At 34.7% G+C, this 24,977-nt stretch overlaps 2 protein-coding genes and 1 long non-coding RNA gene across 4 annotated transcripts in view; 2 read left to right on the top strand and 1 right to left on the bottom strand.

Annotated features, from left to right (window-relative positions):
• LOC126823520 (glycoprotein 3-alpha-L-fucosyltransferase A) overlaps positions 1-7,503 on the top strand; it is a 121,159-nt gene extending 113,656 nt beyond the window's left edge. The window contains exon 5 of the mRNA XM_050552420.2: positions 2,902-7,503. Within this exon, the coding sequence (XP_050408377.1) occupies positions 2,902-3,253 (352 nt within the window). The 3' untranslated portion in view covers positions 3,254-7,503. The remainder of the gene's footprint in view (positions 1-2,901) is intronic.
• A 5,257-nt stretch (positions 7,504-12,760) lies between these two features.
• LOC126823536 (putative ankyrin repeat protein RF_0381) overlaps positions 12,761-24,977 on the bottom strand; it is a 39,461-nt gene continuing 27,244 nt past the window's right edge. For both annotated transcript variants that reach the window (XM_056102068.1, XM_056102067.1), the window contains exons 2-6: positions 19,709-19,793; positions 17,242-17,553; positions 15,668-15,934; positions 15,454-15,522; positions 12,761-14,961 (exon numbers count right to left, since the gene is read on the bottom strand). In XM_056102068.1, coding sequence (XP_055958043.1) covers positions 13,694-14,961; positions 15,454-15,522; positions 15,668-15,934; positions 17,242-17,553; positions 19,709-19,724 — 1,932 coding nt within the window. In that variant the 5' untranslated portion in view covers positions 19,725-19,793 and the 3' untranslated portion in view covers positions 12,761-13,693. The remainder of the gene's footprint in view (positions 14,962-15,453; positions 15,523-15,667; positions 15,935-17,241; positions 17,554-19,708; positions 19,794-24,977) is intronic.
• LOC130013257 (uncharacterized) lies at positions 20,873-24,345 on the top strand. The gene is made up of 4 exons (XR_008788641.1): positions 20,873-21,071; positions 21,582-21,713; positions 22,727-22,919; positions 23,544-24,345. It is a non-coding gene; the product is annotated as an uncharacterized LOC130013257 (long non-coding RNA).

The following is a 24,977-nucleotide window of genomic DNA, read 5'->3' as shown; positions in this document are numbered from 1 at the left end:
TAGGCCACAACATATCTACACTATTGACTACAATAAAGTAAGAAAGTAGCCTCGAATAATTAAGTTAAAATATTTTAAGAGTTCAGTAGGCCTATTTTAGATTATTACATATATTGAGTACAATGAACTGAGAAAGTAGCCACAAATAATTAGGCCTAGTTCAGTAGGCCTATTTTAGGTGCATTTACCAAGTAAAACTACAATATGTAGGAAGAAAGTAGCGACAAATATTTATACATTATGCAAGAGCTAAATCAGCCTATTGCAGGTCTTTCAGGCCTGAAATGTTATCTTAATTATTAATTAGACATTAATTAACTTATCCAGACTCCGATATTTATCAGATTGGAATACCTTTTTTTTATAAATAATTAAACGTTAAAATGGATAATCGAGACTATATTTTTTTTTATCGTACCGACATTAGTAATGATGATCGAGACTAGGCATAAAATTGAATCGCTAATATATCGGTTCAGAGTGGATCAATTTGACTGAAATTTTCAGCAAATTCCCTTTACATTATCTATGTTTTAACTATTATAGTGAGAACTGCCAACTCTTTATCTAATCTCCCATAATGTATCTTTAAGTTCAAATATTTGAAGAGCCCAGTAGACCGATTGAGTACAATGAAGTAAGACCGTAGCCACATTAAGTTAATATATATTTTAATATGTTTCTTAACCGAGAATTAAAATCATACTTTAATATTTCTATTTTATATTTTACTGTTTAACGGGGTTCATAAATAGAAAAGGGTCAACGTATGTGGGCTATATTGATGTAAAATATTGTCAATAACTATCATTGCGTCAATATATTGACGGATCAAAACCATTTTGATTTTTATTGATGGTTCATCATTATATTGACGGACGGTCAATTTATAGAATGACAATATTGATCGTTTCTGGAGAATCTGTCAATAATTGCGTCAATATTTTCATTCAATCGTTTTTTTCCGTTTCTTCTTCGTCAACTGACATGAGTAGCGCAACAGTGGCCACTGCATCCATTTTGAAAAATGACCAAAAAATGATGAAATTATTGATGGAAATATTGAATCGTGTATGGACAATTCCCGTCAATATTATTGAGTCAGTATATTGGGTCAATAATATTGATGGTTTTATTGAACGTGTATGGGTCGCTTTAAAATACACGTTCAATATTTTCATCAATTAATTGATGGCAATAAATCGATATCAGTTAATTGGCGAAATTGTCCATGATCAATGTTTTAGCATCAATTTTTGTATTCTGGTCGAAAACTTCGAGATGAAAGCAACTCTGGCACTAGCACACGAGCTGTCAATAAATATCACAGGAACTTTGATCCATCAATTAATTGATTCAATTAAATTGTTTCAATTAATTCGCCGTCAATGTCCTCGATACCCTTTCAATTTTTTCGTCAATTATTTAACGTGTTAATTGACGAAAAAATTGACCGTGTATGGGCCGCTTTAAATCCGTTTCTATGATCTAGTTGTTGGGTGGGTTGATGTAGCTGATGCCATTGATTGTCAAATTCAGATCCACATACTAGGCCTACGCCACCAAATATCTACCACTGAACTTACGTTACAATTATTTATGTCTCGGGGATCAATGTGGCTGAATGTGTGAAGCGGCCCATACAAGTTAATTGATATCAATAAATTGACGAAGAAATTGAAAGTGTATCGAGGACATTGACGGCGAATTAATTGAAACAATTTAATTGAATCAATTAATTGACGGATCAAAGTTTCTGTGATATTTATTGACGGCTCGTCAATTAAATAGACCGCATGTGTGCTAGTGCCAGAGGTGCTTTCATCTCGAAGTTTTCGATCAGAATGAAAATTGACGGTAAAATATTGATCGTGTGTGGGCACAGTCAGTTTCACCAATTAATTGATGTGTCAAACAATTGAACGTGCACGGGCCGCTTTAGACATTCGGTCACTAACCTTGGGGACTCTGGTTCACTTCCGGAGTTGGCCGAGAAAGTTCATCTGGATTTTCCGGCGCAGTTCCCCCTTGTCATTGACGTACACGTAAAAGCGCCCTTGGCATTTGGAATTTGATATAAGAATACCGGTAGGCCATTATATAGCGGCATAGTCTTAGTCCGTGGAAAATTTCCCTCATACCCTACTGCATGTCGTATTCCCACCTTCATCATCCCAATCGGGACAAAGCAGTAGGACGTTAAACCCTATTTATTCTTTCATTAATTATTACTGTAGGCCCTAGTTTTGAACATACATTATGCAAGAGCTAAATCTGCCTATTGCAGAGCTTTCTTTAGGCCTGAAATGTTATATAAACTATTAATTAGACATTAATTAACAAAACAAGACCATAATCAACTCTCGATGGCATCGGGTACTCGATAGTTTAACTAGTTTACGGTCGGGTGTTCGATCCCTGCATTGACCGAGAAAGTTCATTCAGATTTTCCGGCGTGGTTTCCCCTTGTCAGTGATGCAGGATGGAGGGCCTGACAAGGACAGCTGTCTAGTCGTTCGGATGGGACGAAACACCGAGGTCCCGCGTACACATTGGCGTGCACGTAAAAGATCCCCTGGCAGTTGGAATTCGATATAAGAGTAGGCGATAGTGCCGCTGCCCGGCAAAATTTCCCTCATAGCACACTGTATGGCGTATGCCCGTCTTCATTAGCCCAGGTTAGGAGCAGAACAGTAGGACGTTAAACCCCATTTCATTTCATTTAACTAGATTAAAACGGTTCGCCATTTTAAAATTTAATTTAAGCAATGATAACTTGGCTGCGAATGAAGTAATTTGAAAGGAATTTTTAATATTTTCTTTTTTTATCATCCATTTTTGAATTATTATAGCAAGAATGACCAACTCTTTAAAAGTTAATAACTATTTTTATTCTTTCAGACACGATGTGATACCAATAGTAATGGGCGCTTCACCAGACGATTATAAACGGGCAGCACCAGTCCATAGTTATATACATGTCGATGATTTTGAATCACCGAAAGATTTAGCCGAATATTTGCATAAATTAGACAAAAACGACGATCTGTATAATGAATATTTCCGGTGGAAAGGAACCGGTTCATTTATAAATACATTTTTCTGGTGTCGCGTGTGTGCTCTTCTCCATGACAACCAACGTAAGACGTCATGGTTTAATGACGTAGAAAAATGGTGGCGTGGACCGGATGTGTGCATTGGACAGGAAACATGGCGAGAGTTTGACAAACGAAAACATGGAAACAAAAAATAGTCATAATAGTGGTTCTCGCAATTTTATGAAATTATTTTAAACAGGGTGTTTATTTTCATTTTGGAGAACTAGTTCCATATAATATTTGTTTGGGAACAACTGTGATTCACAAAGTGTTTTGTATTAGGTGGTAGGCCTATTTATAAACATGCTAGGCCTAAACTAATTATGCCTCAATTAGGCCTTTTTGTTGAATATCCAAGATGTTCAAATTAGTATAGGAGTTTTTTGTTTATTAAAATGTTTATGAAAATGCTCCCCCTTATTGTGTGTGTTCAGTTTACAGAATTTTAGAAATAGAAGATTAGATGTCATTCGTGTACAGACGTTAGAATTTATTTTCAGAACAGACAATGGTCTATGATTCAACACTATAGCTGTCTTAACACTTACCGGAAGTACCCCGGAAGTACCCGGTTGGTAGCCGAATGGTTTTTGTTTTCAGTTTTTGATCAATCAATCAACTTGGAATGAATTGTAAAAGACGTCCGTATTTTTAGAATATCAGATGTTATACATAGAGTCGATTTGGATTTTTCCGTTGTTGTAAAATATGACGGTTTGTGGATTTCATAATCTAGAATATATTTGCCACTTTTACTATTATTATACTAAGTATCACAGATACTGCTTGTGGTAAATGTTAAGGGATTTAGTGAAGGGAGCATGTAACAAACAGATGTATTGTTTTAAATTCCCTTGGTTTATATCTTGATGAAAGGAATTCATACCATGTTGACGAAATCCATATCTAGACCAATTCCATTCCATATCTAGACGAAATCCATTCCATGTCTTAATGAATTCCATGTCTTAATGAATTCCATACCTAGACGAATTCCATACCTAAATGAATTCCATACCCAGACGAATTCCATCTTGATGAAATCCACACCTACATGATGAATTTCAATGTTTGGTGAAATACACATGGTAATGAATTCCATAATTTAATCATTACCATATTTGGTGAATTCCATATCTTTACGATTTCTATATCTGGATGAATTTCAATGTTTGGTGAAATACACATGGTAATGAATTCCATAATTTAATCATTGCCATATTTGGTGAATTCCATATCTTTATGATTTCTATATCTGGATGAAATGAAATCCATAATTTGATGAATTCCATATTTGAATAATTCCATATTTGAATGCATTCCATATCCTAACAAATTCCACATCGTAATTATCTATATCAGCCTGTACCAATGTTTAATCTGATGGTTAATTTATTTAAGTACCTAACGCGTATATTGTTATAAATAATGCCAGGAAGGAAGTGAATAATAAGCGTGCGAGCAGTGGTAGAGTAATGTAGTATGTCTACTCATATTAAATATACGTTGAGTTGAACTGAATTCATGATGATACATTCCAATCATTGTGTTATTTAAATAATATCATAGGTTATATTTATTTAGTGTATTGTTACCGGTCAGGATATGTCTATATATCTTACTTTATATGGAAGCCCATACGGGTCCTTAGCATGATAGAGATACTGCCATGTTAATATGATAATAATATGTCAAATTGTGATCGAGATCAAATAACTCGACAAAATTGTCTTTTCTAAATAAATATTGACAAATTACCTTATTAAACATACATTATGCAAGAGCTACCTAAATCTGCCTATTGCAGGACATTCTTAATATCTTAAATGTTACATAAACTATTACTTAGACATTTATTAACAAAACAAGACCATAATCAACTCTCGATGGCATCGAATACTCATGATTTTAACTAGATTAAAACGGTTCGCCATTTAAAAATCTAATTTAAAAATGGGAAAGCGATTATCAATATTTTTCATTTTACATCATCTATTTTAGAGGAATTATACAAAGAATGGGCAGCTCTTTATCTAAATCTTACATAATGTATGTTTAATATGGCGTTATTGACCCTTATAGACTTCCATACTCACTGGACTGTTTGTTATAAATGTATTTTTTATTCTAACAACGTAACTATGTAAACTATGAAATTTCAAACTGATAAGTGAGTTTCCTGATTTACACTGTAACTTATAATATTTGTATGTTACTATATATTGAGACCTTATTGTCTATAACTGTAAATGTTTCCTATCAAATCTGTAATCTCCTATCAAATGCTCACTTTAAATCTTGCCATGTTGTTTATCTCGCTATCTCTGTATAAATATTATAACCCTGTCTTTTTATAAAGGGGGTCAGTTTAGTATTGTAAGGACAATGGCTACAAGGTTTACAAAATACAAATTCTTAAACCATATTAAACAGACTTTTTATTCTCGTCTACCATAGTCTCTGGTTAAGTGACTTATTGTTATTCCCATATCTTTCTAGGGGTGTTTACTATACTCCCTGGTCTGTCTAGAAATGTATACTATTCTCCCTGGTCCAACGGGTTGTTAATACACATATTATACCTGGTTTGTCTAGGGAGGTATACAGCTCCACAGTCGGTTTTTGTATTTTCTGTCTGGCAAAACGTAGCCTCAATATAGAGTTTTGTTTCTTCGCTGCCATTTTGGAAATTCACTTCTCTTCTCTTAGACAATTTATCATGTAAACCCTTCATTATTATGACCTTTGAAAAATTGTGCACACTGTTAATTATGACAATAAATCGACCATCGTGTGACGTAGTTGTAACTGATAGAAGATTTAAATATTAATAACCATGTAAGTGTCCTGAAGATCTAGCAATAACATAGTTTATATTTTCATATTTAGGCAATCATCGTAAGTTATTTTATAACAGAAGTGAGTTATAGACATATAATTCATAGGTGTTTTATGACAGATGTAAGGTATACACCTATAATTCACAGTATTTTCATCACATAAGTAAGTTTATAACACCTATAATTATATAGTTATTATATAACATAAGTAAGTTAATAACAGAAATGAGTTGTACACCTATAATTATATAGTTATTATATAACGAAAGTGATTTACACGCGTATAATGCACAGTTCTTTTATAATATTTTATAACGGAAGTTAGTTACACACGTATAAAACATCGTTATTTTATAACAGAAGTTAGTTACACATGTATAATTCATAGTTATTTTATAATAGACGTGAGTTATATAAGTATAATTCATAGTTGTATAATTCATAGTTACGCCTATATAATTCATAGTTATTTTATAACGGAAGTGAGTTATATACTTATATTTCATAGTTAATATTTAGTTAATTTCATATTTGCATAATATATTTTAAGTCTATTATGAATGTATTTGCGTGTTATGATAGAATTTTATTAAATCTGATGAAATTCTAGATTTAATGATAATATCAATGATAAATGTCTTCTTACTGTACATATACTTATCCACAGTTAGATTTTATCAGGAATCGACCAGTCTATCCGGGGTGGCGGGTGGAGTGATTCGAGTGGATATATGGACGGGGTAGGGATTCGTTCACCAAGTCTATATATGGCGTGGGGGGCAGATGCATGCATACCTATAATATATGATCTTGGGGACGGGTTAGGGGGTTCGATCATCATGTCCCGGGGTGAGTGGAGGGATTCGATCATCATGCCATATCCCGGGGTGAGTAGTGGGATACTAGCATCATATCCCGGGGTGAGTAGAGGTATACTATCATCATGTCCCGAGTTGAGTTTCCTTGCAGACGGAAAACAGTTATTTCACGATGAATTATGCGTTGTTTAATGTTATTTATGTTAATATGATTTTAAGAAGTTTATTTACATCATGTAATTATGTTACATATAAATAAATAATATAGATAATATATTTCACACTTGAGGCTTTTTTTATCAAGTTAATTTTTGTTATATTTGTGTTATGATTGTTTGTTAAATATTCAATGATTTAAAAATAATAGAATAAATAAAATGTATATTAACTGTAAACATGTTTACGACTATTTGTTATCCAGTCCGTACTAATTGTAAACAAGTTTACGACTATTTGTTATCCAGTCCGTACTAATTGTAGGAATGAAAAATTACAAATAAAATGGGGTTTAACGTCCTACTTTTCTGCACCGACTGGGTTAACGAAGAGGGGAAAATGAAATGGGGTTTAACGTCCTACACATCCAAGAACCTTATATATAGATATATATAAGGCTCTGACATACTCTATGTATCCTGTGTACTAATGACGATAGACATACCCTATAACATCACTGTAGACTAGCTATTTAACTTGGGAGATTATGTATTTTCAAACTTGTAAAATAAAATGTCACTTTGTATTGTATCCATCTTCTTTATTTATCCGTCTCAAGTTGGCGTGCACGTAAAAGAACCCCTGACACTTGGAATTTGAAACAAGAGGAGGTCATAGCGCTGCTGTCCGAGTCAAATTTCCCTCATAGAACACATAGCCTTCTTTTTTAGCATTTATGAAGCTGAAAAGTAGGATGTTATGCCGCTTTCATTTTATATAAATATCCGTCTAGTTATTCGTATGGTACGAAGATGGGCATTTAAATTTGATGAAGAGAAAAGGAGATGGAAAATTTCCCTCCCAGTACACATCTTTAGCCTGGTTTGTTGAGAAAAGTAGGACGTTAAACCCCATTTTATTGCTTTTCCCTTCAATATCCACAATTAAATAGACTCCATTGACTGCATTACTTGTACTGCAAGAAGGACTGACGAATGGTCTTTTATAAATTAGTATGCCTGAAATGATTCCTTGGCAGTTTAAATTTTGTTGTAAAATTAACCAAAACTTTCAACATTGCTCTTTCTTTTTTTCTGTTGGTGATGTAATGATTCAGGCCTATAAATATATTTATTTTGTATTTTGTTCTATATTATTTAGGTCTATAAATCCATTAATGTTTGGATAATATTATATTTAATATATAGACCTAATATACTAACTTACTCGCCTTCAAAGTGTTCAGCAAACCGGGTGGATTTACTATTAGTAAGTCTAGTAGGTCTATATCTTGAATATAATATTATCCAAAAATAAATGGATTTATAGGCCAAGATAGAAGAGAACAAAATAAATGGATTTATAGGCCTGAACTATTACATCAGCAATGGAAAGAAAAGAACAGGTAAAGTTGAAAGTTGTTGTTAAATTACAACAAGTTGGAGTATTTTAAGGAATTGGATAAATGAAGAATCACAAACTAGAGATGATTGAATACAATATATCTGAATTAAACAAGAGATAATAAATCTATGACGATTATTATTTTCATACACAAACTAAGCTAATTTTTAATGAATTAAGTGAATAGAAGACGGGTCTTTCAATGGCATTTAAAATAGACGTTTTATCGTATTATCAGAACATAGCATTTCTTCGTTTTGTTGTGAATTTTACAGCAGAATAAAAAAAATACGCGGGAAATAAAACGAATCCCGATCATCAAGTTGCGTTATCCCTATTTCATTTTGGAGAATCAAATTGGCGTTTAGGTACGGTCATTAGGTAGATACACCCAATAGCAATTTACCTTCTGATAGTTAAACCTCGTTTAGGTACCTACAGGTAGGTAATTAGATAATCCAATAACAATTTAGGCTACCTTCTGATAGGTTAGCGGCGTTTAGGTACCTACAGGTAGATACATATACAATCTGGTTAAAACACAGATCCTATTTCGTTTCGTTTCTATAGTTCAAAATTTCATTCATGTAGTGTAGGCCATCAAAAGTATAAAAAAACGAAACGAAATATAGATCTGTATTTCAATCAGATTGATACATCCAATAACAATTTACCTTCTGATAGGTAATGAGCGTTTAGGTACCTACAGGTAGGTACATACAATAACAATTTACCTTCTGATAGGTAATGTGCGTTTAGGTACCTACAGGTAGGTACATCCAATAACATTTTACCTTCTGATAGGTAATGTGCGTTTAGGTACCTATAGGTAGATACATACAATAACAATTTACCTTCTGTTAGGTAATGTGCGTTTAGGTACCTACAGGTAGGTACATCCAATAACAATTTACCTTCTGATAGGTAATGATACAATAATACTAGAATTTGAAGATAACCTGGAGCAGATTTGTTAATAGATCGATAAGTTTAAGATTATATTTTAAAGTTCATCCTTTCTGGAACATGGAGCCAATGTAATTTGTTTAAGACTAGTTTTAGTGACAACGTAAGCAGCATGGTTTTTGCGGGGAATGCTCACTAGGCCGCGGGTTGGGTTAGGGTTAGGTTTATTGATACCCATATTTATAGTATTTCTTGTAGTGGCGGACTAGTGAACCCCCGGACTAGTGAACTCCTCTCGTTTTTGCAATCTTTGGAGCTTTGAAACTTCTTCGTCAGTAATACCAGTTAGTAACGAATTACATGGTCGATTCTTGACAGGACAAAGGACCAAGCTAATGATGCGCAAGCATCTTCTGCAATAATTTACACCGCCTGTGAGTAGGACCCACGACTTCATCGTTGACATTTAGCATGTTACATGACATCCATTGTTTAACATTATCTAAACAACCTTCCAGATTGACACCTTTCAATATTTTTATCAGATGATTGACACATGTTGGTCTGTTTGTTGTTATAAAGATTAAAATCATCGATATGTTAAATAAATATGGCATGGATTTAATATTGATGTCAATACTAGCCTGTGATCATTAGTGTGTTGAAGTCGATCTATGTTTCTTTGGTAAGAGTTACCTCCCATTATAACCTAACAACTCCCCACCTCACCTCTTGTACCTGGCATTTAATGAACAGATTATAAAATACTAGAAATAAATACAGACAAGAGACAATTGGTTTATTATTAAGTCAAATATAATTTCCTATTATAGAAATTGACAAACAAATAAACAATCAGTATTTATTATTACAATCACATGTATATATTTGATATTTATTGTTGTGTGTTGGGAAGGGGGGGGGCGCGTAAAGTCTGTCGTTGGGTCAAGTGGAGTGGTTTCGATTTCCAGCTTGCACGTGACTCACTGCTGCGCTCTATTCTATTATAACATCATTCTCCCACTCCTCGATTGTCTTATACTGTTTCAGCACTATCATAATCACGGTTATAGTGAACTGCCCGGCTAGTATAGACCACGATCGGCGAACAACTATATAATTATACAATACTATCTATGTTCTACCGGGACGCTGAATGTTATAGCCAGTATTTTCTTGACATTCTTTGTGGGGTGTGATTATGGATGGCGCCTTAGATTTGGAACCACCCCCACCCCCACCCCCTATTCACAGCTTCTATATCCGCTACTGGTCATGGCCCCTAGCTAGAAAACTCGCACCTGTGGGGCTCGACTCCTGACTGCGTCAATCGTACTAGGGGCATGTGCATCAGTCGGTCGCATTTTGGCTACCCCCCCTCCACACACAAAATCGTTATGTACGCCCCTGTACGTAGGGTAAACAATCACAGATACAAAGAATTGATTCTATTCGTAAAGTTAGATGAGAGATATTTTAGAGAAATAAAATAAAATTAAACGGGGTTTAACGTCCTACTTTGCTGCCCCCAAGATGCTATTAAAGACGGACATAGGTGATAGAGTGCGATATGAAGGAATGTTGCCCTAAATGTGGCGCTGAGACACTAACAAGGGGGAAACAAAGCTGGAAAATTTGCCAGGACAGCTGCCTATGGCGTACTACTCTTTATAATTCTAATTGTCAAGGGGTCTTTTACGTGCACGTCAACGTGTACACTGTACCTCGGTTGTTCATACTATCCGGTATATTAGACGCCACCCTTGCCATGCCCCCCGTCCTGCATCACTAATAAAGGGAAACAACACTGGAAAATCTCTGAGAACTTTCTCGACCAAATTTGGCGATCGGCTCTTCTTCCAAATTCCAACTGTCAAGGGTTCTTTTACGTACACGCCTACGTATACAGGGACCTCGGTTGTTCGTCCCACCCGATCCGAAAGACTAGACCCTGTCCTTACCATACCCTCCATCTTGCGACGCTGGAAAATACATGAGAACTTTCTTGGTTAACACCGGGATCGAATCATGTACTCCCTGATTAGCGAGTCAGTGCCTTACCCACTGAGCCACCGCAGTTTCCCAATCTTTTAGAGACATGTATTATGCTTGAATTTCACAAAGATTCAAGTTTCCAAATATATTGGAGAGAGAGAGAGGGGGGGGGGGACAGAGAACAATGGGGTCTAACGTCCACTCGACACAAACTAGGTCATTTCGGACTGACACACGGTTTAATTTTATCTCAATAATTCGCTTGCACGTAGGGGTATTTAGCAGTGGAAGGAAACCGGAGGACCCGGAGAAAACCCACGATGTTGGACAAGCGACCCTTCTCCTTGCCACATACAACTGGGGAATCGAAACCAAGCCAGTTGACTCGATTACAGACCTTATGATAGAACGCACACGCGCTAAATATTGTTTGGAAATGAGGAAGGAACAACAATTCATTCAGGATTGATCAATTAAGTCTCACAAATCTTGATAACTGTACGGTGAAAATATATTCATACAAACAGTAGTACATGTATATCAACACCTACATGTAGTTACCACCAAATTTTATTTACATCTCTTATCAAATGTCAAAAACACATATAAAGCCGCTGCCTTGGCAATCAATTTTGGTGGGTGAAAGAGATTAATAAAATGGTAGGAAATCTCAGGATTTGCTGAGAAGGCTGGGTATAAATGGGCTTCATCTAGTTCTCAATATAACAAGAGAGAAATAAGGTTTGTTTTACCAAATTTACAGAGAAAATATTAGCAGAAATAAAAAAGGAGTGACCCCGCTTCTGGGGATCGGGGCAATCAGATGACAAATTCAGAATTGCGGCCTGTAGACGGTAAACACCAAAATTGGGGATGGCTCTGCCTTTCTTGGGCGTGGGGGTGGAGGGGGGCATGAGACACGGATAAATATAAATAAGTGAAAAGCTGTTATTGAAATGATTGGTCACGCCGAATTTAAACAAAATCTGTTAATAAGTGCGACCAGTAGACAATTTACAGATAAAATGTTTACAAAAAAAAGTGGGTGTGGCACCGCCCCTTTTTTCGGGGGGGGGGGGGCACGGTGGATTAGTGAGTAAGACGCTGGCTCGCTAGCCGGGAGGTCACGGGTTGGCTCCCGGTGTTGCCCGAGAAAATTTGCCTAGTCCTTCGGATTTGACGAAAAACCGAGGTCCCTTATACACATTGGCGTGCACGTAAAAGATCCCTTGGCAGTTGGAATTCGAAATAAGAGTAGGTCGTAGCGCCGCTGTTCTGGCAAAATATCAGTCATAGCCAGTGCCGGATCAAAGGCCCACCTGTCAGGTCATTCACCAAGGCCCACCTAAGTAAGCGCCGAAATCGCACGAACGTCCGAGGGTTTTGTTGGGGGGGGGGGGGGGGTCCCCCCAGCAAAATTTTGAAAATTGACAGCCACAAACCCATTTTTCAAGCATTTCACACCAAAGCAGAAAATGGCAAATTTTTGATTTCCTGATACAATTAGATAACAGATTTCTTTTCTTTCCCCCCCCCTCTCCTTTCTTTCTCTTTTTTCTTTTCTTTATAGGCTTAGGCCCACGTTTTTTAAATGAGCTTAGGCCCACCTGTCACGGACAGGTGGACAGGCGGGCCCAGTCCGGCACTGGTCATAGCACATTGTATGGTGAATGTCCGTCTTCATTAGACCAGTCGGGGCAGACCTATAGGGCGTTAAACCCCATTTCATTTCATTTCACCACCCCTGGGGGTTGGACATGCACCAAAATAAAGGACATTGGGCATGGCTCTGTCCCTGAGGCTTGGGCATGCACCAAAGAATTGAAGTCTGTGGGCCAAACATAGACACAAGCGCAAAGACACGATTGAACGTATAAAAATAAACACGAGTTTTTGTAAACAGTATTATTCATTGAAAATAAATATATACAATAAAATTTTTAAGACATTTTAAATAAATTAAACAATAAAATAAACAATAAATATATACACAGTATTAGTCCTGTAGATAAAATACAAATACGTCATCAGTAGTTTTAACTGTTGACTACAGACAGTATAATACGTCATCAGTAGTTTTAACTGTTGACTAGAGACAGTTTAATACGTCATCAGTAGTTTTAACTGTTGACTACAGACAGTATAATACGTCATCAGTAGTTGACTAGAGACAGTGTAATACGTCATCAGTAGTTTTAACTGTTGACTACAGACAGTATAATACGTCATCAGTAGTTGACTAGAGACAGTGTAATACGTCATCAGTAGTTTTAACTGTTGACAAGAGACAGTGTAATACGTCATCAGTAGTTTTAACTGTTGACTACAGACAGTATAATACGTCATCAGTAGTTTTAACTGTTGACAAGAGACAATAAAACTGTAAATTGTATGACTAGAGACAATAACATTATGTTGACTAGTTTACATGAATTATTATAACTTGTTTATTTTATTTTAATTTGATCTGATATATTTAACGTCTAAATAAAGACTTGAGACGACGGGATAGTTTAGGTTTAGTTGATTTAGCTTTAATATATTTTATCTTTTCATCTTGTTCAGTGTCTGATTTCCTACAATAATCTAGAACTGTTTCACCATCTTTATTCTTGACATGTACATCTAGATGTAAACAATCAACTAGATATTGTACTGTAGATAAAGTACCAAACCAACATGCCCTGTGTAAGATGGTATCATTATAACAGTCTCTAACGTTAATATCAGCCTGATGACTGACTAGATATTTTATTTTATCTACAGTACTTACACTTGATCTACAACAGTAAAATAACGGTGTCTGGTTTTTATAACCTGTTGTATTAACATTCATGAGTAAATCATCAACTAGATATTCTACTGTAGATAAAGTACCAAACCAACATGCCCTGTGTAAGATGGTATCATTATAACAGTCTCTAACGTTAATATCAGCCTGATGACTGACTAGATATTTTATTTTATCTACAGGACTTACACTTGACATACAACAGTAAAATAACGGTGTATTGTTGTAATAACCTGTTGTATGAACATTCATGTGTAAATCATCAACAAGATATTGTACTGTAGATACAGTACCAAGCCAACATGCCCAGTGTAAGATGGTATTATTATAACAGTCTCTAACGTTAATATCAGCCTGATGACTGACTAGATATTGTATTTTATCTACAGTACTTACACTTGACATACAACAGGTAAATAACGGTGTCTGGTTGTAACAACCTGTTGTATTAACATCCATGTGTAAATCATCAACAAGATATTGTACTGTAGATAAAGTACCATGGCAACATGCCCAGTGTAAGATGGTATTATTATGACTGTTTCTAGCGTTAATATCAGCCTCATGACTGACTAGATATTTTATTTTATCTACAGTACTTACACTTGACATACAACAGTACAATAACGGTGTATTGTTGTAATAACCTGTTGTATGAACATTCATGTGTAAATCATCAACAAGATATTGTACTGTCGATAAAGTACCATGGCAACATGCCCAGTGTAAGATGGTATTATTATAACTGTCTCTAGCGTTAATATCAGCCTGATGACTGACTAGATATTGTATTTTATCTACAGGACTTACACTTGATTCACAACATTTAAATAACGGTGTCCGGTCATCACTGTCTCTGACGTTAACATCTATGTCCACCATGTTTTTTATATCATCCAAAGTACCATGTCGACAGGCATCAAATAATTGTTGTTGTTGTTGTTGACGTGTATCTGTAATATATAACATGTTATACTATATTTACAGTTTATCAAGTCATATTTAATATTGTTTCAGGTAAGTCAGAAATGAAATGAAATGGGGTTTAACGTCCTACTGTTCTGCTCCGATCGGGATAATGTAGAAGGGCATACGTCATACAGTGTGCTATGAGGGAAATTTTGCCCGGGCAGCGGCACTATCGCCTACTCTTATATCGAATTCCAACTGCCAAGGGATCTTTTACGTGCATTCCAATGTATACACGGGACCTCGGTTTTTCGTTTCATCCGAAGGACTAAACAGCTGTCCTTGTCAGGCCCTCCGTCCTGCATCACTGACAAGGGGGAACCACGCCGGAAAATCTGGATGAACTTTCTCCGCCAATGCAGGGTTCGAACACCCGACCTCCAGGCTAGCGAGCCATCGTCTTACCCACTTAGCCACGTGATCCCCTTCAGGTAAGTCAGTCGTTGGATATTATATTATATATTAGAATAACTTACCTTTCTTATCTGAGGTATCACTTGTATTACCAGACAAAGTACCATGTAATAATTGTTGCCGAACGGTATCTGTAATATATAAATCATATTTAATATTTTTCATCTAACTAAAATAACTATAAAGTTTATTATACGTCTTCTGACTTCAATGACGATGGGTATATGACGTAATAATTTGTGACGATGTGTGTATGACGTAATAATATCAACCTACCTTCCTCATTTAAGGTAAGAGTTTTAATACATGTCTCCAACTCATCAATTCTCTTCTTTGTCAGAGCTTCTTTCTCTTCAGTTTGTTTTTTGTATGTTTCAAGTTTTTCGATTTTCTTCAACATCTGTTTGGAATCCCCATCTTGTGTTTCCGCCTGTTTCTTCAGGTTCTCTGATTCCTGTTTTGCAAGGTCGTGATCTTTATGTAAGTCTTCTAGCTGATGTCTTGTCTTGTCTTGTTCTGTCATCAGATTGGTTTTATTTTTACCTGTATGATAAAATTATTTACAATTCAATACTATTACCTGTATGATATAATATAATACACAATTACACAAGACAAACCCACGGACAGGGCACAATATACATAGACAAATGAAATGAAATGGGGTTTAACGTCCTACTGCTCTGTTCCGACCGGGCTAATGGAGATGGACATACGCCATACATTGCGCTATGCGGGAAATGTTCCCAGGACAGCGGAGTTACGACCTACACTTATATCGAATTCCAACTACTAGGGGATCTTTTATCTTCAGGCCAATGTGTACAGGCGGCCTCGATTTTTCGTTCCATCCAAACGACTATACATTTCACCTTAGGGTCAGGGCTCATGCCCTCCATCGATACATCACTGAACCATGCCGGAAAGGGATCAAACATGGGACCTCCAGGCTAACGAGCCAATGTCTTACTCACTGAGCCACCGTGGCTCCAATATACATACACATTTCAAATAAAAAAATCTGAATGGATCCGGGTGCTAGCTATAAGCGTCCACTACGCCGTAGGCCTACAGAACAGGGCCTATACTGGCTATAGTGATTATATAGGCTTCAGTCGAAATGAAATCAAAGAATAAAAAAATCGAAGAAACAATTTGGAATATTTCCGGAACGTTGTACCACACTGGTGTCAGTCAGGATCGGCCATGTGTTACATGAAATCTCAATGTCAGCATATTGAGCAAGAAACAGAACTGAATTAAAATACATGAAAGCCATTAAACGTATGCAACCAGTCTCGACGGCGGTCGTCTGCTAAATGACGTTACACAAAGGTGGTCGTCTGCCAATTGACGTCATAAGTTAGAATGTAAATAGCGCCAACAATAATAAGGGAGATAATCCAGTTATAGTAAGATAATTCGTTTATAGTATCAATCTTTCTTATTTTGCTATAATCACATACAGTATATTGTCATGTTAATAAAAGGCACCTGTTGTAGGCCTAATTTAGTAAAGATAAGAAAACATAATAGGGATTCATCATTTATATTTTCTATGATTTAATTTTCATGAAAACGGTAGTAATTAAAACGTTTAAAATGTGTAGGCGAGTAATTAACGATCTTTAATCATGGAAGTAATAAAAATTATTTCTCGCAAAAAATCGGATTCATTCAAGCAAATATAAGAACAGAACCCTCACGTTCATATTTCTATTTTTATAAGTTATCAATGTTTAAAATAGAAACATCAGATTCATGCAAGCAAATAAGAACAGAACCGCTACGTTCGTATTTCTATTTTTATAAGTTATCAATGTTTATGTGTAAAATAGAAATAAACTTACCATTTGTGGTGTTTTCTAATACCTTTACGATTTCTCTGTAACCTAGCTCTCGTAAACATTGGATGAATTTACCATAGGCATCACCACAGTTTGACAAGACATACATCAGTAACTTGTCAGCAGCTGAATTCCGACCCTTTTCAACGTTCATGTATATTTTCTGTATTTCTTCCTTTTCATCTGCGTTGAAAACGTTTTTTTCAAATAATTTATTACCAAGTATTACTGGTTCTTTGATATGATCCAACAGATAACAGAAATTAGCTCGGATTTTATGATAGTCGTTTTCCGGCATCCGACCCTTTTGTCTTCCTGAAATAAATGATTTATTATACAGTTTTATTGTAGTCTTGATATTCTCAAATATGTTTAAAATAAAATGGCAATAACGTTTCATGTTTTAATGTTGTATTAGTGGAGGAGGGGGGGGGGGTACTCTCTCCAAGAATATATTAGAAAAACTGACGGTCGCAAACGCTTGTTTCCAGCTATCCGAGCGCCTGAATATACAGCAACTTCAACAAACCGATCGTTTACTGTTCATGGAGATGGAACCGTCGGGAGAAAATGTTGAAAATTTAACTGCCGCAAATACCTTTTCCTGCTATTCCAGTCCGTGACTTGGCTGACTTGAATCACAAACAACCAATCAATCGCTGTGGGCTATGGCGGCTCGCCCTCCCGGTGAAAATTTTGAAAATTTAACCGCCGCAAATACGTTTTTCTGCTATTCAAGCCCACGAGATAAGCAACCCTAAAGTTGCCTAATAGTTATGTTACTAAAATCCCACTTTATGCCAACCCGAATACCAACCATCCTATCAGACTATTGCAGCTGCATTCACAAATAATAATCGTTGCCCGAAAAATGTTGCACAAAATAGAGTGGCTCCAGACAAAATGTTTTAATCCATAAGTCAATTCAATTCGCGGTATATGATTAAAAGGAAAGTAAAATAAGTGTTTTATTTTGCCAACTAGTTGAAATTATAATTTTTGTTTCACTTCCCGAAAAGTCAGATTGCCCGAAAGTTAGAACTGTTCTGTTTGCTGAGATGAGGCAAATACGAAGCCCAAAACAAGGGGAAGTAACCGATATTCGATAAATGTAGCTAATGTGAATTAAATATAAAGTTAGTACGTAAGTCGTTTTACAAAAAAGAAACTACGATGGCGCTCCTTAATTGAACTGACCAATTCATTTAAAATAATCACCCACTCAACATATTAAGTACCAAATTTTGTTTAAATCCAACCAGTGATTCTGTTACCCGCTCACTAGACAGGATAGCTTCCAAATAAAAATATACTAAAATATCTCCAAAACAGCTTTATTTATACATCAAACATGAAAATAATGTAATTCGGTTGTTGGGATGGCTGAACAGCACCGGGTAATCAGATATGACAGGTTCGGGACGCTTTGTGGGCGTCGCTAACAATATTCAAACTCTAAACTTATATATAAATAAAAGAAAATTTACCGTACAAGAATTAAGCTCCTTTATAATTCAGTCAAGTAAAAATCTATTAACACTCCCACTAAAGTTCTTAATTCTTACTGTTGCAATAACAGGGATTGATATAAATCAGATCAAATCAAGTAAGTAAAAATCTATTAGCACTCCCACTAAAGTTCCTAATTTCTACTGTTGCAATAACAGGGATTGACATAATAATCAGATCAATTCGCTCAACGCACAGGCAAACTATATTGACTGTCTTTAACCGACAAAGGACTGGTAAGCTCAGACTTGGGAAACATTCTAAAATCACAAAAGAACCCTCGCCTCAACTACGAAAACCTATTATAAAATTGTTAATATATATTTCCTACGTTTTGACACTAAAAATCTACAAACATATTAATGGAGATAATTAATATTTAACGAAAACTGTATTTGAACAATAATTAATAAAAATAGAGTTATGTCCCCTAGATTTACATGAAATATGAAAGGAAAGCATTAAAATATGAATAAAATTCGGCAAGTCATAGGCACATCAAAAATAATGATAGGCACGCGTTCAGAATACTAATTTGCAATAATAAAACACAAAAACATGACTCAAAGATATTCTGTCGATGCCTGCCAATATCCATCTTTCACTACTATGAATGCCCATATATATATATAAAGACAAAGGATTAAAGGGACAGCACACCAAACACATTAAACAAATATGGACAAATTAGATAAAGAAATCTACATTACATAAATATTATAAACCAAATAACAAGAAAATGTTGATAAAGGGGGTCGATCTCGAATCATGGGCAGAGTTGAATATAGGTACAGAAAATAACGGAAACTTATGATTATAGAAACCCTACTCAGGCTACAATTCACGAGACACACGAACAGGTAAAGAACAAGGGTTATGACATAAGACTTTTGGTCCACTGAGGGGCATTATAATGAATCTAAGAGCAAAGTAGTTAGAGTATTACCATCATTCTACTTACCTTGGTACTTCGACATCTTGATAACAGATTTTTATTATTTGTATTCTGGACCTAGATAGGTATCTTACTTCACCTGGTCTTTTATCTTAAAAACAAGAAAATGTAATTAAAATTAGATTTCAATTTCGTTCAGTGACTTGTATGTTCTGACAATAGGAGGATGGAGACCTAGGTCTGTATTCAAAGGTTTACTTGAAATTAAGCCTTATATTATATGGACTGCTTGTCTTTGACATACATCAAGGCGTGTTCATCAGCCAGATTGATACAGTAAAGTAGTTTGCTTGATAAACAATGACATAGTTTAATAAACAATTGTCTGGGACGCAAATTCTAAATATATCATACGTAATATTCAACAGCAATAATTTAAAACAGCGAGATTTTGTAGGTGGTAATTGTGAATATTCAATTAAATATATTAAAGTTTTTGTGTGTCATCTACATTTTTTTACGGTTTAATCTCAAATTGTTTACAAAATATTTAATTAAGAAAAAACAATCAAAATATCAACGGTTGACTCGTGTATGGTGGACTATGGTTGCCATAGCAAATACATATTATTTTAATACAATTTTATATTATTATTCAATTATTATTCATTTTATTATTAATTTTTTTATTTCATATTTTTTTTCTAATATTTATTTATTTTAATTCGTATTAATTTTTTTTTTTTTTTTTCATTTCATATAAAACTTTTTTTTATTTCATAAAAATAATTCTTTTTTTTTATTTCATAAAAATAATTCTTTTTTTTTATTTCATAAAAATATATTTTTTTTTATTTCATAAAAACTTTTTTTTTTATTTAATAAAAAACTTTTGTTTTACTCCATAAATTTTTTTTTTTTTTTTATTCCATAAATTTATTTTTTTTAATTCATAAAAAACTTTTTTTTTTAACACGTCCACTTCTTTGCCATAGTGTCTAGGTTATCCAGTCCTGAATGGTATCAGATTGCGAGTTGTCTCCCTTAGTTTTTATTGCCGGTTGTTCCAGTCTATTGTTTACTTTCGCCTGAGGCGTGAATTTTATAAATTTTGAAAACTAGTTAATAGGGTCTAAAAGCTTGTTTTGGGTGTGTTTTTTTTATTATTGTGTATGCAATGTTAAGAATCAGAAATGGTCAATGGAAACACGACATAGAGCTAAGGGATTGTTTAGCAACTTATGTAGCTAGAAGGCTTTGACGACATGAAATAATTGACTTTGTTCAAGATAAATTTAGCGAATACTCCTGGAGTCTGCGATCTCTATTTTTGGTATTAAATATACAGACTATACTATTGATATAGGGAGATCTCTAAGGACCTGGGCGCCTTTTAGGTTATAGGGCAATGCACCAAAATGTACGAGAGGTAGGTTAGATTGATTACACCGGTATGTTATTAATTACCGGTATATATTTTAATTATGCATTTTATACCCAAACTGGAAAACTGGTCTAGTAGTAGTAAGACTACGTACGGAGTATTTCAGTAACGTACCTCAAGCAGTTCCTGTGATCGTATTATTTCAGCTTGTGACCTAGGCAAGAAGGTGAACTATAGAAATATTCTGAATATGTACTGGAAAATATTATCTTAAGATAAGTCTAGACTTATTTACATGTAATGTACCGTAAAATATACGAAAAACAAAATTTACCATTCATGTGAACACTACCGGTACTCAAAATCAATATTAAGACAACTGATACAAGTTTATAGAGCAGTGCTGATTCTATGAATTTCCTCTAAAACCTTGGCAGTAAGCACAAGGAAAGGAGGGTGGACTGGTCTTAAATCTGCACAGATTTTGGTCTCATATAATCTTGACATATAATGTATGGTAACATATTATGCATTGTTAAATACGTTGTTTTGCAGATCCATCTCCTAAATGTCCCCAGAGACCTGATGTATGCAGTTATGCAAGAATTGGATGCTAGTGGATTAGAAGAAAGAGGTGGTGTTGGAAAACCGAAACGTCCAAGGAGGGAAAGGAATTTTTATTCAGAAGTAAGTCTAAAGCTCAGTACACACTGCCAACATTTTCTGTAATATTTTCAGAAACATCTCAGCAACACACCTGGGCAACAAAAATTTGGCCCTGTATACACTCAGCAACAGAACGACAACATATAGGGCAAATTAACAACCATTCCTTGCTGGTAGCTGCCATTTTGTCTACATCACTTGACTCCAGGTAGATCATGTGATTTATGGCCCATTTCTGATTGGATAAAATGCGGCAACATCATCAGCATCGCGGCAACAAAATTGATGTTGTATTTATTTCGGCAACATTTGGACAACATGTTGCCCGAATGTTACCAAAGGATTCCGAACTGTACACATATCAACCTTTTCACCAACATGGCACCTGGTCAACATGTTGCTCAACATGTGTGTACAGAGCTTTATACCTTTGTCTGGCCCTTTTGTTTTTATAGAATATATTCTGTAACATGTTAACTGCTAATTGATTTTTCTTAGCATTCAGTATATTAAATACTGGTAAAGTTTTAAAAACAAAGGATCGCACAACTCGTTCATGTGTACTGTTTTTTTTGTGAGTGTCTGGTTATTCAATTTTACATAATGCAACATGACACCATTTAAGTTAAACTACAAATCTTACTCTCGATTAAATGAACACTCAGAATTTTCTCACATTTTATGCCATCCACAAATCACTTTTAGATATAAAAATCGTAAAAACATGAAAATAGGAATGATAGAATGTGATTGCATATTTTAATTATTTGACCTACTGTTAGTCAGTTAGAAAATGACTGTCAATGTTCTACTCTATATAAATGCATATACGTTTATGATAGCTATTAGCGTATTATACAGACGCTTTTGTGGTAATACTATTTTTTATATAAAAATAAGCGTAATTTTAAATATTGCTATACCTCAAACAAGCGAGAATGGCCCTTTAACTATAACTAGAGTTTCATACTTTCTGATTTAGTTTTTATTTATCCTGCAGTTTATTCTTGTTAATGATATTATTTGTTTTTCAGGGGCCAGACTATACACTGTCATTAGATGGCCATGATAAATTATGCGGCTACCCGAAATCCACTTTTCCCTTGTGTGTTTATGGTTGTCAAGACACCTATAGTGGGAGAATTCAGTTCCTTAAAGTATCTACAAGCAACAATGATCCAAAGATAATAGGAACATTCTATCTCGAATATTTATATGAAACTAGAAGTAAGCTAATAAATTATTCCTAAAATTGTAATGGCTGTCATCATAACGTAGTTAGTACATTACAAGTACCCTATGAAAGTCATGGACGAAAAATAAAATATAAATTTCGAAACTTCTTTCTTTATCTATATTCGCTCATGAGAGCAAGACATAATGTCAACATTCTGTTTTAATCTCCTTATTACAATAATATTTTAAAAGTTATAACAATAAAGCATTATTGCCATTTTGTTATGGATGATCAAGGCTAATACTTTTACATCAATTGTAGTTGTTCATTTTGTAAATTTTATAGATAATGCTTCTAACAAAAACTTGCCAGTATAAACATTTGAGAAAATTGAAATTGATCAGAAATTGTTTCATACCAATATAATATTCTAGATGTTTTTTTTATTGGCTTCAAATGATACTAAAATTCAGATATAGTCTACTGTATTTAAAAAAAAGATTTTCAAGCATTATGTATTCTATTTATAGTATCCACATTTCAGTTATTGTACCCAGAATATCTAATTCATTCTTATAACAATACACAATGCAAGATTAAAGCAGAAAATTTAACAAAAATGTTTTAAAGGGTTATGATTAAGCTCTATTAGTCTTTATTTATTATATTAATAGGACAGAGGTACAGAAACAGGAGATATGACCACAATGCATTGTTATCTAATTGACAAGTATCTTGCAGTTGAGGATGCAACAGATTTCGTCCTATATGGTCCTTCCACTGGGAATAAAATTGAACGATTTACGAGAGACTTACATTACAGACTGGAGATTTACTTTAAAAAACAGATTTCTGGTCTTTTAGAAAATGGAGATTATAATCCATCAAATGAAAAAGATAGGTAAGATAATTACTATTATTACTGGATAAGTTATACCCATCAGTGATATTTTATGCTGATAAACACAATTCAAGTGGAAAATGTAAGCTTTGGCCATACAACATTGATTTGTGCTTTTTATATGCTCACTTGAAATGTATGGTGTATTATATGACAATATTCGCTCGTTCACAATTGATGGCACAGGGTGCCTTTAATGGTATTATCTGGGGGTCTCTATCATTTTTTTGTGTGAATTTGAAACAAATTGTTTGAATAATACCCCTTTATTAGACGCAAATTTACATTAACTAAATACAGTGGTTTTATGGGTAGCCAAGGAGGGTCTCTGTTGTTTTTTACACAATTCTGAACAACATGTTCGAATTTTTCCTATTACTTGACACAATTCTTGTGTGAAAGCTGCTGTGTGGGTGTATTAACACGCTTTGCGTAGCTATCTGGATATAAATCATTTCTTTGGCAATACAGATGACAAATTAGGTCTAAATTAGCAAAGTACTCTTGATTTCAGTACCATTAGGATCACCAATTATTGTCAGGAAAAGGTCGGAAATCCACTACTGACATAATAAACCTACAAATTACTGATGAATTCTTTTGGGTTTTTTTTCATGTATACATACCAATAATTCAAAAAGAGTTAGATATATTTAGAGAAACTGTGTGGAACAATCATCGTTGCAGAAAAAAACAATAAGAAAGAATTACCGACAGGAATACCAGAACATTTGTATTCTTATCCGGAAAAATATGGTGGTGTGAATTGTTCTTTAAAAGTCTCTGAAAACGATTTAAATGAGGTTGCTGATTTGGCCAATATTTGTGAAGTAAATTATCTTACAGACGACTTCAGAGATGAGTGTATGCGCCATGTAGACCCAACTGAAATTTGTTCTAATAATGCTGATGTAGCCTATTTATTTATTTTGAAGTCTAATTTCAACCTTGCAGATGTTGCTTCAAGTTGAAAGTTCAATCTTTCTGTTTGTGATATGTGCATCTTGAAGTGATTTTCATGGTGTTTAGCCAAAGGAACAGTTCAACCAGACAATACAACCACATAAACCCCATACCCTTTCTTAGAGGAGTAAACACACTGAAAGTTAATAGATGTGTCATCCTTGGTGTTTTATCTAACCACGATCAATGTGTTCAGTATATCTCATCAGACCATTATGTTATTGCTTAAAGTTTTAGGTCAACT

This window comes from Patella vulgata, chromosome 6 (assembly GCF_932274485.2).
Source record: "Patella vulgata chromosome 6, xgPatVulg1.2, whole genome shotgun sequence".
Classification (NCBI taxonomy): domain Eukaryota; kingdom Metazoa; phylum Mollusca; class Gastropoda; family Patellidae; genus Patella; species Patella vulgata.
This window is presented reverse-complemented; position numbering and strand designations above follow the sequence as displayed.